Below are 18,980 nucleotides of genomic sequence, written 5' to 3'. Positions count from 1 at the left end.
TCAGGGCTTGGCAGGTGCTTCTTTATAACAAAGAATAGGGTTTTGTTGAAGTGTTTGGTCCTGTTTTGCTTGAGCTTAATGTTTCCTCAATTCTATTGCTTCTGTTTGCCCGATAGCTTCTGCAATCAGAATCACTCTCTGCTCTGGCTCTAGGCAAATTGGGTCCTGTGGTTTAAAGTGCATCTGGGTGAAGTTAGGGCTTCCGGACTGAGTTGCTCTATTTTCCTACCATATAAGAAAAGGAGTTTAGTGCATGTGGAGTACCCATGTATCTCTTTGAGTTGGGTTTTGCCCCAGCCCCACGAATAATTGAAGTGCAAAGGTAAGAATACTGATAACAGCACTTTTAAATCCAGATTGTAGTATTTCATACAAATAAATCAAGTAGAAATATTAAAACAACAAAAGATAGGATCATTCAACTAATTAATTGCTGCACCAGAGCTGATTGCTGTATTGTTTTTTTGTTTGTTATGTGGTTCACAGATGCACAGTCAATATTGCAGGCAAAGATAGTAGATACACAAATTGAGGTGATTGTCTCTCACATCCGTGTATATTTACATATAATTTAATACCCAATTGAACATAGATTTCAATATAATTTCCTCATTATTGCTGTTCTTTACAGAGACACGCTCGCTTGTAAGATCCAGAATGGAGGGGTGACTGATTGTGAGAGCTTACAGTTCTCCCTTCGGTTATCACCTACAGTATCTTTGGTAGGCTTGTTGATTTACCGCCCTCCTGGACCCCTGGGTAGCTTCCCTAACTCTCTCTTAGAAATTACTGCTCTTCTTGCCTCTTCAACTGCCAACTTTGTTGTTCTCGGGGATTTTAATATCCATCTTGATGACCCTACCAACGTCGCGGGAGTCGATCTGCTCGATGATCTTAATTCGTTTGGAATTAACTTGGTCAACTCGGGCGTGACCCATGAGAAGGGCCACCTGCTCGATCCTATACTTTCTAACTTGGACCATCTTATTCCATCTTCGGCTCTTGCCCTGCCTTGGACAGACCATTTTTTGGTGTCCGCGACTTGGCAATTTGACAGTCCTGCTGCGGTGGTCCCAAGGGTTCACACCTTGGAGAGAGCCTGGTCGAGGCTCCCAGTCGACACTTGGGCGGCACACCTGGAGGCTACGCAGCCCCCTCAGGGAGTTGACCCGATAGTCGCTGATGCAAATCTACATACCTGGCTCGTAGATTCTCTGGACACTCTCCTACCCAAAAAGAAACAACTTATGAGAGGGAAGAGAGTGGGCTCCGCACCTTGGTATTCGTCGGAATTGAGAACCCTGAGGAAGGGATGCAAGAGGCTAGAGCGGTCTTGGAGGAGAGATTGGAGTGAGTCGAGTCGTAAAGAATATCGTGCGGCTCTGAGCAGGTATAAATCCGCTATTCGAGTGGCAAAATCAGGATTCTTTGAAGAGCGCATAGGCTCTGCGGCCAACTCTTCTAAAGAGTCTTTCAGGGTCAGTAAGGAGTTACTGCATGCCCCCGAACCTCAGGTTCTCCACGAGGACCCTCGCAAAAAATGCGCAGAACTGGCCTCTTTTTTCAAAAGCAAAATTGACAACATATTGGCTTCCCTTCCCCGGCTAGGTGAGGTCCCTTCTTCGGATGATAATTCCAGCTCTCAACTTAATATGCAATCGGTGGAGCTGGCCTCCCTAGGTCCGGTCACGATGGAGGAAGTCCTGGCGGTTCTGAGGTCTATGAAGAGTGGCTCCCCGAAAGACCCAGCACCGATCAAATATCTTAAACAGGTGTCCTCTACAATTGGCGGCCCTGTGACGGACCTGATAAACCTGTCCCTCGCCCAAGGGGTAGTCCCCCCCAGCTGGAAAGGGGCGGTGGTTAAGGCCCTTTTGAAAAAGCCTAATCTCGATCCCGCCGACCTCGCCAACTTTCGGCCTATCTCCTTGCTGCCGGGTATCAGTAAGGTGGCTGAGAAGCTGGTGAATAGCCGCCTCTCGGACTTCTTGGAAGCCAATTCCCTCCTGGGCGACTCCCAAACGGGTTTTCGTCCCGGTCAGGGGACTGACACCGCCCTGCTGGCGGTCGTGGAGAATGCAAGGAGCATGTTGGATTCGGGGGGATCAGTGGCAGTGATCCTCCTGGACCTCAGCGCTGCTTTTGACACCGTGGACCATCAGGTGCTTCTCCAACGGCTGTTGGGGGTGGGGGTCACGGGTCTGGCCCTCAAATGGTTCGCTTCCTTCTTGGAAGGTCGTACATTTGAGGTGTGGGAAGGCCATGAAAAATCATCTTCAACCCCTCTCCAGTGTGGTGTGCCACAGGGCTCTTCATTGAGCCCTACCCTATTCAACGTTTACATGGCCCCCCTGGAGAGTGTGGTACTGCCGCTGGGTATTAAAATCATCAGTTATGCTGATGATACTCAGCTGGTGGTAGGCCTCTCCCAGTCGGCGCACCATCCCGACAGGCTGCACGCGTGTCTTGAGAGGATCTACACGTGGATGTGCAGCTCAGCCCTAAAGCTAAATGGCTCCAAGACGGAGTTGATGCTGCTGGGGAACTCTTCTCCATCTTTGTCCCCCAGCAGCTGGCCAGACTGTCTGGGAACGGTACCCCCCCCAAGCAGGAGATCAAGAGCCTGGGGGTGTGGCTGGAGCAGGACCTATCGTTTAAAACTCATGCCAAAAAGACCGCTGGCGTGTGCTTTGGCCTGCTCCGCTCAGCCCAGAAGATTCTGCCTCTGCTCCCAGTGGCTACTCGAAGGCTTCTCATCCAGGGACTTATCATCTCGCTGCTGGATTTCAGCAATGCGCTATTCCTGGGCGCGCCCGAATCTACCCTGAATAAACTGCAGCAAGTGCAGAACGCGGCTGCCAGGCTTTTGACGGGTCTCCCCAGGCGTCAATCTGCTTGCCCGGCGTTGAGGGCATTGCATTGGCTCCCTGTGAGGGACAGGGTGAAATTCAAGTCTCTTTGTATTGCCCACAAAGTTCTGCACGGGGTAGGCCCTCCTATTCTTGAGGAGATGGTCCAGCCTTACAAGGCCTCTCGTTCTCTTCGCTCTGACCATCAACATCTCCTCCAGGTTGGCAGGGTGAAAAAGGCTAGAACGGGTGGCAGAAGGTTCTCAATAAATGTGGCCTCCTTGTGGAACTCACTGCCCCTACAACTGCGATCGGAAGCTAGTCTGCTTCGGTTTCGTAAACTTTTTAAAACTTTTTTGTTCTCTGTTTAATCCCTTCATTCTTTCAGTAGTGTTATGTTCTGGAAGCGCTGGGATGCCTATTGGTAACCAGGCGCTATACAAAACTCAGAATAATAATAATAATAATTATTAACAAAAACTCTAACGTTCATTCATTAACATGGTGTGCCATCCTTGTACATTTAACATAACGTTTAATACCCAATCCCAATCAAATATATTTCTTCCAACCAGTAAAGCTTTCAAAATACTATCAACCAATTTCAGCAATAAGAGTCCCATAATTGGGTAGTGAGATAACATCTGTGTTGATTAAGATAGTATTGATGTGCTACACATCATGCTGATGCTAGTAGTAGGACCTAGGCTTGTGTGTAGCACTGGAATTTTACATGAGTGGGCCGGTAGCCCACCACCCCTGTGACAGAGATACAGAGGTCTGGTCACAACAACAGATTCATATACATGTGTCCAAAAAGTTTATATTGGTTTGGCTAGGGGGGCATGTGAAGGATAATCCTATTTTATTTGTATTTTTCTTGCTAAAATACTCCATAAAGTCCTCTCTTTCGCCAGTCCAAATTATGATCAAATCATTTATAAATCAAACCCAAAGGATTATCTTGTTCAGAGCCTCTTGATTCTCCACCCCCATGCTATTTCCGTTCCCCCCAAGCCCATTGTCAGTTTTGCATAGTTGGGTGAAAAGGAAATTCCCAGGGCTGTACCGCATAGCTGTTGATAAAAATCATGGTTAAAAAGAAAAAAAGTTGTTTTTTAGGCAATGTACGATCATTGTTAATAGCATATCTGAATGTTGTAGCTCTGTTAGTTCCTGTTGTTTTAAGTAGTAAGTGCATGCTTGTAGACCAATTTCTTGTTTAATGGATGTACACAAGGATACTACATCTATGGTTGCCATCATGTAGTTTGGCTCCCATGTAGTTTCTGCCAATATTTGAAGGAAATCTACCATATCTCTTATGTAACAACTTAACTTTAAAACAATTGTTGCTAAAAATCATCCACATAGGTTGAAATTTTTTTTTTAAAAAGACTCGCAAGAGGATGCAATGGGTCTCCTCAGAAGATCAGAGAGTTATGAATTTTGGGTAGAAATTATCTAGTGGGAATTGTCTGTTGATCTCTTGTTAAGAAGTGAAACTCATCATCATTGATCAAATTTGACTCATGCCAAATCTTTAACTTTTTGTTTAGGTCCAATGTCATTTGGTTGATGGGGTTGTGATCACATTTGTTATATTTGGTTCCATCATTAAGTTGTCTATAAGCCTCTTCTATATAGTCACTTTTGTTTTGAAGTACTATATTTCCACATTTGTCCTCCGCTTTTATTATCACACTGTCATTTTCCTTAATTTCTTCAAGGAAATATATCCCTTTTTAGAAAGATTTTCTGGCTTTTTTCCTTGTCGAGTTTTTTCCATATATTCCAAATCTCTCATGATCGCTCTGAAAACATATAAAATGTATTTTCTGGCGATAGTGTGAGGCAGTTTTTTAGCCCACTAGAGGTGTGTTTGTGAGTATCTAATGATAAATCCTGAAGTATTTGCCTTTCAGTCATTTGATCTCCTTCTAGATTTTACATTAGTTCAAACATGTTTTTTAAATCAGGAATTTGTTCTATGGTTAAGTCCACTGCTGTTCATGTGTATCTCTTGTTGTGTCCAGGATATTTGATGTAGGTTTGTTCGCTTGTACTTTTGCCAGTTTTAGTTTTCGCACATATTTGTATAAATCTATCCTTATGTCTGTGTAGTCTAAATGTCTTTCGGGGTGATAAGAGAGGCCTTTGTTTAATATTTTCTGTTTTTCTTTGGTAAGTGTGTTTTTTAAAAGATTGATAACTGTATTTTCTTCATCCTTTATTTTCTTCTATTTACATTCCATAAGGAATATTGTTTTCTTTCTCCATGATCGTCTTGTTTTTCTGGTGCTTTTGTACATTTTAAATCTCCCCTTCCACGTCCTTTACCACTTCCTGCTCCCTTTCAGCTGCCTCTCGGTAGTGTCTGGTCTAAGTGCATTAGCCTAATTTCTCCTAAAAAAGCAATCTTTTTTTAAGGGTTTGTACTGTTTGCGCTTTCATTTTCACTTTTGTCAGATCCACTGGTTATATGTCCTTTAACCGCTGGCTTGCCTTATGAGTAATTCTGCTTCAAAGCATCAAAACTTTTAGCAAAAAATGCTAGAATTCTACGTTGTTTGTATCAATTTAGTTTCTTACGAATTTCCTGTGTTTGTGTTTTCCAGATAGATTTGCATGTCTTTACTCAGTTTTTTCGATTCTTCCTTGTTAGAATGTTGTGTGATTTTTATTCTATATCTATAATTATCACATGCACTTACTCCAGATCAATGTTTGCGTGTTTTATTCAAATCTTTATCATGTTTAGTGAGCATTGCATGTTATTTGCTCCCTATTCCTCTGATAACTCTGATTTTGTCTCCGGATGTGTTGGTTTAGTAAAAATCCTGAGGCCTCTCAGGATACTGGCTCCTGGAGGAGGCAGGGAGAAGGCTGGGACCGCGAGTGCCTTGAGGCTCACCTCACAGTCTTCATCATGCACACTGTGTTACCTGGCTGTGACCAGGACACCCAGAGACACATGGCTGGGCCCGGGGAATGAGGTCCCCGGGGGACCAAATTAGCCAGGATAGGGAAGCTGTGTGGCCTCCCTCTCTCATTTATTTATGGCCAGGGATAGGGTCCCCGGGCCTAAAATTTACTCAGGAGCGGGCCGCGTGGCTCCCCTCTCCCACTAAAAAAATATATATTTTAAGGCCTGGTCCTGGGAGATAGGGTCCTGGGGCCAATATCAGCAGAGGGAAGGGGGTGCTACGGCCCCCGCCCCATTCATTTATGGCCCGGCTCAGCAGGATGAGGTCCCTTGGCCTCAAAACAGGCCAGGAAAGGGTCTTGTGTGGCCCTACCTAATTCAAATATGGTGTGCCCCGTCAGATGGTGTCCCCAGGGTAAAATCCACCAACCCCCATTCAAATGTGGCCTGGCCACTCACACATCCACTTACTGACTCACAGACCCACTCACAAACCCACACAAACACTCACACACCAACTCACAGACCCACTCAAACACTCACACACTCACTCGCAGAGCCTTCTAGACATTCATGCATCCACTCACAGACCCACTCAGTCTCACACACAACCACTCACAGACCCAATCAGACTCACTAACCCACTCAAAGACCCATTCAGAGACTCATACACCCATTCACAGACCCACTGAGAAACTCATGCACTCACTCACAGACCCACTCAGAGACTCAGGCACCCACTTACAGACTGAGGGACACACTCATGGAGGCTCTCTTAAACCCCTTCAGACACACTCACACCTACTCACAGACCCACAACTCAGACACTCACACACCCACTGAGAAACTCATGCACTCACTAACTCTCAAAGGTTACAGTTAGAAATTAAAATTAAAAAGCCTTAGAAATGCAATGAAAAAAACAAAGGTTACAGGGATGTTATAGTTAGGAAATAGCATTTAAAATACTTAGAAATTTACGGAAAAAAGGTCACATGGATGTTATAGGTAGGCTCAGATTTCACATATACAAAACAAGTGCATTGCGGGGTGTAAATTATAGCTAGCTCAGGTAACTATACCTGCTAAATTTAACTGTTTTTGTATGAAAGAAATCTGAGCCTAACTATAGCATCCTTGTTTTTTGAGTGAAAATAAATGTTATATATAAATATATATATATATATATATATATATATATATATATATATATATATATATATATATATATATATATATATATATATATATATATATATATATATATATATATTTTGTCCAACAAATTGCCCAAAGCATTGAAAGGGCACACAACCATGCACCCACCATCTGGTATTCTGACCTCGTTGCAGCTTGCCTCACAGATGCCATGCAAATTCCTCATGGCCGATGCGTTTTGAGGCAAATGCCTCTTCTTCATCGGCTCAAGAACACGCATTGAAGTCTCAGATCACCACATTTCCGGTATGCTTTTATTTGAAATTGCCCTGATTGCCTTTTGCTTCGTGCATAATTATTAAAGCATTACGGGTGTTGTAGTCCCGTAAGGTGAGTCAGTATGTATACCGATAGTAGATTCAATGTTGTGTTTTATTTTAAAAGCTTATTGTTCATTGTTATCTCCGACAACACCGCCACTAACCCACCCATGCAGCCACTCACACATCCACTCACACTGCAAAACAGCCACTCAATCGCCCATATAGCTACTCCCATACTCACAAACGCAACCATGCAGCCACTCACATAGCCACTCACACACCCATACAGCCATTCAGACACCCACTCATACACGGATACACAGTGTCACACAGACACTCACATAATATAAGGTAGAAGTAGTATCGCTCATTAGTAGATCACCTAGTATGATAATTTAACTTTTGTAGTAACTTAGTATATAGGTTTAACAATCTAAAATTCTTAGAAAATACTTACACTTACTGGATATTGTCACTAACCCCTTTGAAGCGTGTGACAAGGTCAGCTCGTCATGGGCGTTACCTGCGCTGTGCGTGTGACGAGTTGACCTTGTCACGTAACGCGGGATTTTTAAGATCGCAGCGCTCAGCGGGAAAACCGCTAGCGCGCATGCGGTTAATGATGTCATCAGTGATTTCATTTGAGAAATCATGAATGATGTCACTGACCATGTTAAGAGTGATATAATATGTGAGATCATAAGAAGTGCATTGCAGGGGTGTAAGATAGAGCTAGCTCAGGTAACTATCACTAGTCAATTTCACTGGTTTTGTACGTATAAAATCTTAGCCTAACCATAACATCCTTGTAACTTTAATTTTGCTGTTTAAATAGATCGATAGATAGATAGATAGATAGATAGATAGATAGATAGATAGATAGATAGATAGATAGATAGATAGATAGATAGATAGATAGATAGATAGATAGATGGATAGATGGATAGATAGATAGATAGATAGATAGATAGATAGATAGATAGATAGATAGATAGATAGATAGATAGATAGATAGATAGATAGATAGATAGATAGATAGATAGATAGATAGATAGATAGATAGATAGATAGATAGATAGATAGATAGATAGATAGATAGATAGATAGATAGATAGATCCAGCAACAAGCTTCTGCCATGATTTCTGGCCTCTTAGTCCGGCGACTCGTGAGGGAAGCATGGAATTGACCAGAATTTATCTACAAAGACTGCGTTTTACCATCAAGAAACACACAGCACAGCCTCTATGTAGGAAGTGCAAGTGATTGATTTAGGTATTAGCAGCCTTAGTACCCTAAATTGTTATATGCTTAGTTCTTATCATATGTATTTTCAGCAGGCAAAAATGACTAATTATTTGCAATAATCATTGCCATGAATTTTGAATGTCTTATACTGCAAATAATTGTATAGAATAATCAGACGTTTTCTTTCATGTCATTTCTACAGTTCAAAGCCTACAGTTTGAGGAAAATTTGTCTGTTTAAATGTGTAATACAGTTTTACAACCAATGCACTAAGCACTTTGTAACCAGTCTAAAATAGCTCTTATGTAACCTGATTTCCTTGTATAACACTATTTGCATAGTCTGTAGTCACTTTATATCACAAGTAGATGTGTCCACAAAATTTGACCCATGAAATGATTAGGGGTACTAAGGCTGCTGTTTGATAAATACATCACTTGCACACATTGCATAGAGCTTGTGCAGTGTGTTTCTTGGTGGTGAAAAGCTGAGTCTGCTAGCTAACGAATGTTGTGTAATTTGGTCCAATATGGTCGTCAGAGAATAGATCGATAATCATGAAAGATGATCCTATGTTTAGATTATAGTGTTCTGATGAAATTATATATTTTTTACTGCTTTTATTGTGCAAGATATAATGGTATCAGACCCCATATTTCACAGAAAAGAAATCACTAAATCACCTGTATTCATTGTTACTCACCATTCTATTCATGAAAGGTAAAAGAAACCTTAACATTCAAAATCTAGTCAGTGGAAATTTTCAGCTGCACCTTGTAAAGCACCACTTCAACAATCTCTTCTTTCTACAGACAACACGCTTGCTATTGAACATTGTTTAATCAACTTTCTATTCATGATGTGCGTGTATATAGATAGAAATTCCTTGTTGTCATTTCTGTATCTGCAGATTCTACATGGATTTGCATATCTGAGTGACTAGGATTAGGTGAGCATCTCCTGATTTGAGAGTAGTTGAGCATCTGTGATTTTTCTCTCCATGGGCCATGTTGTATCCAGAGTCTGCTGTGCTCTAGCTACCTTTATTTTTCTTTGTAGTAATGTTGCTTCAAATAGTTGAACTTTATCATTACTTTCCTGGTGGGTACGGTAGGTAGATGGACTTGGCAATCCCTGCCTGACCTATTTCCCTTTTGAAACTCATGCTTTATGACCCCTCCCCCTGCTCTGGCATCCCTGTGTAGCAGAGCTCTCTCTATCAGATAGTCTGTCCCTGGGTGAGCCACTTATCACTTCGTCAAAGCAGCCTGGCTAATCCTGTTAAATCTGACAAATCAGGGAAGAGGGCAGGAAGGCTGAAGTTTGGCTTACAGACAAGATAGTCTTATTATTATTATTATTAATGGACATTTATTAAGCGCCTGGTTACGCCACTGGCGTGTCCCCGCGCTATGACAAGTGGAGTGACTGTCCCCCCTCCTCCCAACCAAGCTATCTGCTGAAAAGGTGCGTTTTAAGTTTTTTCCTAAACTGGACTTCGGAGGGTTCAAGCCGAAGTTCCAGCGGAAGATTGTTCCAGCGCTTGGGAGCAAGGTATCTAAAGGATCTACCTCCCATACGAGCTTTGAAAATTCTTGGGACTTTTAACAGCACGGTCTGCGAGGACCGAAGACTGCGTGCAGGCTCATAATGGGATACTAGGCTCTGAAGCGGAAGAGGTGCTTTGCCGTTCAAGATACGATGACACGTGGCAAGGGCCTTAAACTCCACTCTCCTCTCAATGGGGAGCCAGTGGAGGGCCCGTAAGGCTGGTTTAACTGGTATAACTTCATTTCTGTATACTTGATGATAATTTCAACAATAACATGTTGTTGGATTTATCAATACCATTCTCCTAAGTCCTTGAAATATATTTTCTTTGATTCCTAGGGATAATTATGTATTCATAACTATTAACATGTTATCCTATAGAGCTAGGCATCTACAATGGGGAAACCGCAATGTGCAATTTCTGCATCATCATGGCATATAAATCATCTTTTATATGGGTCCTGCTTCTAGTTACATGACCTCTTACCTATGGTGCACCTAGGGAGACTTTAGGAGCTCCTAAATATGCAACATTTGCATAGCTCCTTACTCCACAGTGCTCATAGCGCCAACGTCGATTTTGGGAGGCACTTTACTACAATTGGGAAAGTGAAATGTGCAATTTCTCTAACCCCAGGGTGTTTAAAACATCTTTTATAAGGGCTCTCCTTGTAATGACATGCCCCCACCCCTTGGACACCTGGGGGAGACCCTGGGAGAACCTAAAATGCTACAAAATTGTAGCTTATCACATTTAAGTTACCCTATGACCAAAGTCAAGTTTGGGCACAATTTACATTTAAAAGCAGTGCTGCAATACAGGACTGCCTTTAAAATGACCTCAGGCTCTCAGCAGTGCTCATGGGCAAGTGGAGAAAATGGCCGCTGTCCTCTAAACTGCCATGCCCTATTCTGTCCTAGGGACTTAAAGGTAGTTTTAATTCCCCCTGCCCATTATGCAATTGGGACTTATAGGGTAGGTCATGCCAATGATAGGTGTGCCCTAACACATAGTGTTCCTTGATACAAAGTAAACATTTTTTTCACGTGTGTTTCAACATCACAGGAGGTGTTTTCAAAATAGTATTGGCCCTGGTGCTGCCCAGCAGAGCCCAGGGCACTCTCAAAGTCACAAAACCACCATCCAGGGTTTTCAAAGGGGGCAAATAGTGGGAAGACACTGCAAACAGGTACTGATTTCCAACACACTTACAGACAGATACCCTAGAATACAATACATGAAGGCATAGCTTGATCTTTGAGATTAAGCTCAGATAGATCTGTGATGCTATGGTAACGCCTACAAGGGAGTGAATATCTGTACCCACGTACTAGGCCATCTTCTCTCGATGCAGTATTTGGGTGTAGCTGTAAGCCAGGTGCCTAACATTGGAATAGACCTCAGCTTCTCCTTCATCTGCAACACAGATATCCTGTCTCCAGCGCAACACCTCAATAACGGTCTGTCATCACAATCACCATTGCAAGTCCATGGAACACACCTGCATATCCAGGCACCACAAACTGTAAAGTATGCAGAACTTTTTGTGCAACAAATCAGATGTATTTCACCAGGTCTGCCCACTGATCCGATGCCCTGGTGTCCCCTTAAGTATGGACTTGTATTTACTGATAATCAGATGCAAGTCTTCTAAGTTATTGAATATCATGAATAAATGCCCAATTATATTCACAAATGAAAGAAAACAGACAGGACAATTTAATATTTTGAGCACTTCTGCTACTTTTTGCAATTCTGCCCCACAATCATTCTTTATAAGCAGTAGCGGCAGGTCCCGATGTGACTAAGTAGGGCAGTATTTTTTTAAAATATTTTAATATATATTCATAAATATATATATATATATATATATATATATATATATATATATATATATATATATATATATATATATATATATCTACATATATATATATATGCGTGTGTGTGTGTGTATGTATATATATATATATGTATATATATATATATATATATTTATAATTAAACAAATTACGTCTTGCCTGATGCTGCGTGCACTCCGTCTTCCTCCTTCCCGATCCTCGACTGGCGCACACTGCATAGGCTCCAAGATTCCAATCCCACCGCTGCTCTCATGCTGGTAATTCTATTCTATGCTAAGAACGCATGTCGGTTTGGCTGGCCTAAAACGACCGGCTAAACCATCATGCGCACTTAGTAATTCCCACAACAACGAAAAAGAAAAATATATTAAAACTATTTTATTATTATTTTCTTTTTCACTGTTGCCTCTGCTGGGTAGCAACAGTCTGGTGATGCTCCTCCGCCGCCCTTAAGTTTCGACTGTTCAACCACTCTTCACATTGAAAGTAAAAGCATACCCACGAGTTTGACAGCGCGGAATTCTCTGACTCCTGGTGCAACAGACAAATATTTTCCAGGTACCAGTGAGCCTGGTGGAGTTGGCATGGCACACACCTTAAACTGAGGAACCAACAACTTTTGCTTTAAATTCTTGTCGTAAGTATAGTCTTTATGGATAATATCATCACTTTAAAACTGCAAAAAAAACCACAACAAATATATAAACAGTGCCACTCTACGCACAAGTTTTTCAGTAAATGGTTGGTCTCTCTGACAGATATTTAGAAATCTCTGGCCTCTTTACACTTTTGGGAGCCCAGCTTTGTGATACAGTGACCATGTTCCAATAAGTGAATAGCTAACTCCAGCCAACACAGCCATAAGGTAGTGAACAGTGGGGGAAATAAGGGGCATATTATCAAGAAACAGCGTTAAAAATATCGCCGCTTTAGCGGCCAGAAACGGCCGCTAAAGCGGCGATAATGGGCTTGATAATATGCCCTTGTGAATTCCCATAGAAGTCCATGTTCTGGTGTGAACATGGGCTTCTATTGGAATTCTCAAAGGCATATTATCAAGCCTATTATCGCCTCTTTAGCGCAAATTTCCTGCTGCTAAAGCGGCAATACTTTTAACGCAGTTCTTGGTAATATGCCCCTAAGCCTTTATAGATGTGCAGGTGGGTAGGTCAGTAAATGGATGATGAATTGATGGATGAATGAATGATAGAAGGAAGGACGAATGGAATGAAGGACAGATGGAAGAGCAATTATATGAATGTATTAATAGATGGATGGTAGACGGATGGATAGGCAGGTGGATGATTGGAGGTAAATGAAAAAATAAAAGGCTGCAACTCAACGGGCCTATCAACCATGTATGCATTTGATTCAGCAAAAGAAAAAGTACAGGTCATATTATCTAAAGCAGTGAACGGCGTTATAACGGCAATCCTTGCCAGATATAAAGCTGTCTTTTATGAAAATATTTTCAAATGCTCTTGTAAAGAAAATCATTTCTGTGGCATTTCCCAAGATTACTACATAAATTGGCAGAGGTTTTGTGTTCAACCAGAGACAGCGTGCTCCTTTTTTTCTGGTTCATTTGGGCCTTGCTTTGCTAATTGTTGATCTAAAGTTTTCGGTGGCAATGGTTTTTGTTCTATTTTTACAGGACACCGTCCGAGGCAGTGATTTCCATTTGTGGAGAGCAAAGGCTGTGTACTGCACTGTTGTCTACACGTATTAAGGTGCACAAGCCAATCCCATGAAAGGGTCTCTGACTTCTACTGTTGGAAAGGATTACATTCATTGATGTTCCTTCAGAGTTTTAAGCCTCATTTCCATGCGGCGGAAGCTCCTGCATTCAGACAGAAGCTGGAAAATAGGCAGTCAGTGCAGCCTGACATATTTGTCGACGTGTCGCTCTGCGAGCGAGGATGCCCAGATTGTGAACTAATATGCATGCATTTTAGCAGCGGATTTCCCCGTGTTTCCCATTTTCTGCATGTCTGTCGTAGCTGATAAATGTCCTTTTTAAAGGTGGGCACGCTGGTGATTAGGCGCGGGTGCACGGCTGCCTCTGAGCCCAGTATGGATGTATAAAGCATCTCTTTGTCTCAGGCGCAGAGTCTATTTATAGCGAGCCAGGCAGTGGCAAAGGCGCTCCTCCAGGCAGCTTCATCTTCTACAAACAGTTTTCACAGACAGCAGAGAGATAAATTTAGCACTCAAGGTTTCTTAAAGAGACAGGGCCCGGCTGATGCAGTTTCTCCCTCTCTGCCTACCAGGTTTGCGCCATTAGTTTCTTCCTAAGGTATTGTGCGCTTTTCCTCCTAAGCTGCATCTAGCCATATATGCCTACGTCCTCTGATTTGGTTATCTTCCCGTGTCTTTGCCTTACTATTCTGGTGATCCTTATTGCACAGCTATCCATCCATGGTTGTTAATAACTGCGAAGGAGCACCATGCATATACCTCTTTCACAACAAAGGGAGGTGGCGCAAAACGACACAAAGGGTCGACATACACACCGAAGCACCAAACGGGGACCCAGAGTTCCTGTCCCTGCAATGGCCGCGCTCTGATTCAGGCCTGATGTCATTACTTACCGTAGCTGAATGTGAGAAGTGCCAAGACTCACGACAGACGAACACTCGAATAGGTCATAATGAATCCCCAACACTAGAACCATGGTGATAATTACACCTGCTCATCCACATGTAGGGGGGCAGATTTACAAGCACCTTGGGCTGCCAGTGCGTCACTTTTTGTAATGCACCGGCAGCGCATTTTTCTGCCCCATATTTACAAGGACAGGAAAAGCCACCTTCTGTGGCTTTTCCTGTCCTTGTAAACAGTGCTTGAAATTGAAAAGTAGAAGCACAGGTAATACAGCCCCTTGGCACGCAGCACTTTGCATGAAAGGGGCATTCCATGGGTGTTGCTGTGGGTCTTCCCACGCAACACCCATGGAACCAGACACATTTCCATATTTACAAGAAATCGAAAATCTGGAGATGCGGCTGAATCTACACCTCCTCAGGGTAAGCATTGGGAGGTGCAACGAGGAGAAATGTATACTGTAGTACACATAGATCAAGGAAATGAGCTCTAATGATTGTTTATGTACAGAAAGGTGACCCTTTCTGTACATAAACATTCCTTTAAATCAATGACGTTTTACAAGTTTTATGTGTGCTAATGCAGCACACATAGAAGTTGTAAAACACCATTTCTGATTGTTTATGTGCAGCAAGGTGATCCTTCCTGCACATAAACAATCATCCCCGTAACGCAGGCATCTTGCGCCATGGTGCAAGGGTGCCTGCATCGGTGCATGGCAGCAGTTTGTGCACCAGAGAAGGGGGAAGCACAGAGATGCGACATATTGTTGTACATATGTTGCATCCCTGTGCCTCATAACTAATGCAGCGCAGCAAAATGACTTGCTGCACCGCCCTGCATTAGTTTATTGTAAATCTGCCCCATGGGTTTTAATCAAGAACCGTAAGATCCAATGCTATTAATAAAAAAAAGGCTGTGACTGTGAGAGAAGTTGTCTTTATCAACTTAAAGTTACTTTAAGATTGCCTAAATTCATCTTCACTGTAGCAATAACATTCAATTTAACCACTACATTGTAGTAATAAATGCATATTTAAATTGTTACTGCATTACTGCATTGAAAGTTTCTTAGTATGTTTGTAAGTCATTTATTTTATCTGATACCAAAGCCCCCAGTGCTAGGCCAAAGGCCAAAGGCAATGAACACCAGGGATTTGGTGCATGTGGCAGGTTGGGTGCAGGATAGACCTCCCAGCCAACCCCCTGATGTGCAAGGCCAAAGGTTGTCCACATTTGAGGTTAGACACCATGGCAGGTTGGGCACAGGGAATGCCTTGTGGCGAACCACCACTGCGCACAACCATGCATAGCATGGGATGACTGCGGGGGAGTTGGCACATGGCCAGGCCACAGGCCAGGACTTCTGTCACCTCCACTGGTTATAGCTAAAGGCCGTGCACAGCAATGGTGGGGAATAAAGTGTATTATAAAACAAGCATTGACAAAGCAAATAGGTCTTGCCTTCATGAAATGTTGGGTCTGCCCAAGCGTTTTTGCACTGATATGCATTAAGAAATGTTGTTCACCAATACTATGAGTCAACTTGCGCCCTGAAGTACCTCCATGTTGTGTCTCGCCTTGCGCCGCTAATTGCCACACATGTTTCATCACTCATGACATGTTTTATAATACAATCGATGATATCAATGCTCTATCTGAAATTACTTAATTGAAAGTCTCAATGTGCATGGTGGACCCCTCAGCAAATATAATTGGAGACATAGTTAGTCTTTGCATTGAAAGTCACTCAAGTTGCCATTTAAATAGTAGCCTGACCAGTAGAGGTGACTGTAGAGATTATTGTGTTTTTTTAAAAACCTGGATGATCTGCTAGGTATCAGGCCGGTTGACCCTGCATAAACTCATAAAAAGAATAAAAGTGTACATGAGAAGTGGTTAAGAATATGTTTGAGAGAAAAATAAAAAGAGAACGGGCAGCTGTTGAAGAATTCAGTGAGAAAAAATAGTTAGGAAACAGCATACACAGTTACTGTTTATCTTTAGTTTATTTAATATATTTTTGTAGTATTGATATACTATTGACCTGACTCAAATTTTTGCCCATGCCCCCTTTAGCCAGGAGCACGGCAGCTGCAGCGACAACAAAGAATATGCGTATACATAATGTATATTTAATTTATAATAATATAATTATTATATATACACACATATTCGTTGTTGTCGCTGCCGCTGACCGCTGCTGTGCTCCTGACTGAAGGAGGCATCGGCAAAAATTGGAGTCAGGTCAATAGTATAGCAATATAAAATAAATATATAGATACTTACAAACACATATCGCTGATGTCTCTCTATTTATACACACACGTGTGCCTCTATATATATTTTATTACTGTTATTGTATTTAAGCTGTTTGTATAGAGACTAAGCAGATAGAGGTAGATTCATGTAGAGTAGAGAGTAGGTAACAGTTATACTCTTTTACAGGTTGCGAGCTTCTTTAAGCTCATCCCCACAAGAGCATTTCGTTTTTTTAAACATGGTGAAAGGGCAGAGGCGCATGATGCCAAAATATTTACAGGGTACGGGGCATATCGATTTCATACCTGTTTCTCCATTGAAAATATATAATGTGCAAGAAATCAATGTGGAAGAACTCGGGCCTGGGCGATCAGCCGGATATATAATTAGCATGCACTAAAAAACGGAGATTTCCATCCTGACATTCAGGTAGTCCTTTGTTTTGTTGTTGTTTTTTTTGTTTTTGTTTTTTAAGTGAAATGTTGTGTCTTGCTTGAGAAGACCTACTCTTTCTTTCTTTTATTCCAACGCGCACGGCTATAGGAATCCAACACATTACACATCACACACACACACACAAGCACACAATACATGAAACGCACCCCTCCCCCCTTCCTCTCGCTTTCCTTCTGATCCCGCTTCCTTTTGGCCTCGCTCTCGTGTCCTTCCCCTCCACCCTCCTCCTTCTATGAATATAAAAAACAGGCTTTTGCTGAAGTGAGTCACGAAAGATTTAAGCCGTGCGGCAGCGAGAGAGCTCCCTTCCTCCTTTCCCCTCCCTTTTAGCTTCTCCTTCACCCCCACCCAACCACTTCTCTCAGGTTGCTATGGAAACAGTGGCCCCTCTTGCTGCCTGACTTTGATTTCTTCCTTTTATTTTTTCATCTTTCAGAATCACGACAACAGCAGCTTGTATGATGGACCTGCGAAGATACCCTCTGGACCAGCAGAACTGCACGCTGGAAATTGAGAGTTGTGGGTATTCATTGTGTATTCAGCTCGCGCCCATCCCTTTATCTTTGTGTACCATGTGTGTACTAGGGGAGCGGTGACGTGGGGAGCGACGTAGACGTCCCAGCCGTTTAACATTCATGTATTCTGTTGCATTTCGCGGCACTCCATTTCCTTTTAAGGCGAAGTAGCTTGAGAGAAGAGGGATCTCGGTACAACGCACCAAAAGCTCATGGTGGTGAACACATAGCCTGCCAGGTGATGTCACCAACCGGAGCTCTGAGGCTCCTGGTACATTGAGAAACAAAACGGATCATAGTGATCGCCAAGTGAGGTATGTGGCAGGCAAGGCCGCTGACTCCATTGCAGGAAAGAAAGATGCCCATTATACAGGATAGGAGAAGGTAGAAATGTAAAAAACGATGACGGCGCGGAAGCCATTACATGCAGAGCACATATGGCTGGCAGTTATACTGGGCAGGAGGAGAAAGTAGAAATGCAAGCAGAAATGTAAACAAACGATGACGACAAGGAAGCCATTGCAGGCAGAGTGCAAGTGGCTGTCAGATTTGCTATGCATTCCTCATTAAATGCAGCTAATATCTTCTTGTAAAATGGCTTGAAAGCCATTGAATTGGATTATATAACCTTGTCCACCATTCACCTCTCACATGAAGCTTCATTCTAACTAAAGTCAGAAACAATGTTTAATTTTATGCGAGGTCTGACAAAGCTCCAAAAGATTCAAAGAACTATAACAATTACAATATCGAATCATTCAGTTACTCATTGTTGAGCAAGGAATGCCCCTAGAAACACAAGAGTGTGATCAACAGGCTTGATGTGGGAGAATGAAAGATGCTGTCACTCGAGCATGAAATGGTACCTGAGGGAAGGGGCTGAGGCCCAGGTGTTTTCAGGCAGCTCGACACACCCAACAGTAATGGGAGATGCCAATCATTTTTCAAATGCAGCCCGTCGGAGAGCATGTCATTTCCTATACACATGTAGATTGAGGCATCCCTGCATATTGGGGCAGAATTAGTTGGATTTGTTACAGGCAATTGCAGTTTACAAGGCCAAATGTAAACACATCGTTCTCATCTCGTCATCTTCATGGGCGTGGCTTCATGTTCCTCTAAATCAATCCCCCATAATGTTTGTTTTGTCCCATAGCAGTGACACACCATAAACTGTCAATCGGGCATAGATGATGAGCACTGGCTCATCATCTATGACTTGTGCCC

The 18,980-nt window shown here is 42.5% G+C and overlaps 1 protein-coding gene across 1 annotated transcript in view; it reads left to right on the top strand.

Annotated features, from left to right (window-relative positions):
• Window positions 1–18,980, top strand: part of LOC147718900 (gamma-aminobutyric acid receptor subunit beta-4-like) — a 790,247-nt gene that overhangs the window by 554,907 nt on the left and 216,360 nt on the right. The window contains exon 5 of the mRNA XM_086967262.1: window positions 17,675–17,757. Coding sequence (XP_086823388.1) covers window positions 17,675–17,757 — 83 coding nt within the window. The remainder of the gene's footprint in view (window positions 1–17,674; window positions 17,758–18,980) is intronic.

The sequence above is a fragment of the Lissotriton vulgaris genome, chromosome 4_1 (assembly GCF_964263255.1).
Source record: "Lissotriton vulgaris chromosome 4_1, aLisVul1.2, whole genome shotgun sequence".
In the NCBI taxonomy this organism is placed as follows: Eukaryota; Metazoa; Chordata; class Amphibia; order Caudata; family Salamandridae; genus Lissotriton; species Lissotriton vulgaris.
Note: the sequence above shows the minus strand (reverse complement) of the source record. Positions and strands in the feature narration are given on the sequence as shown.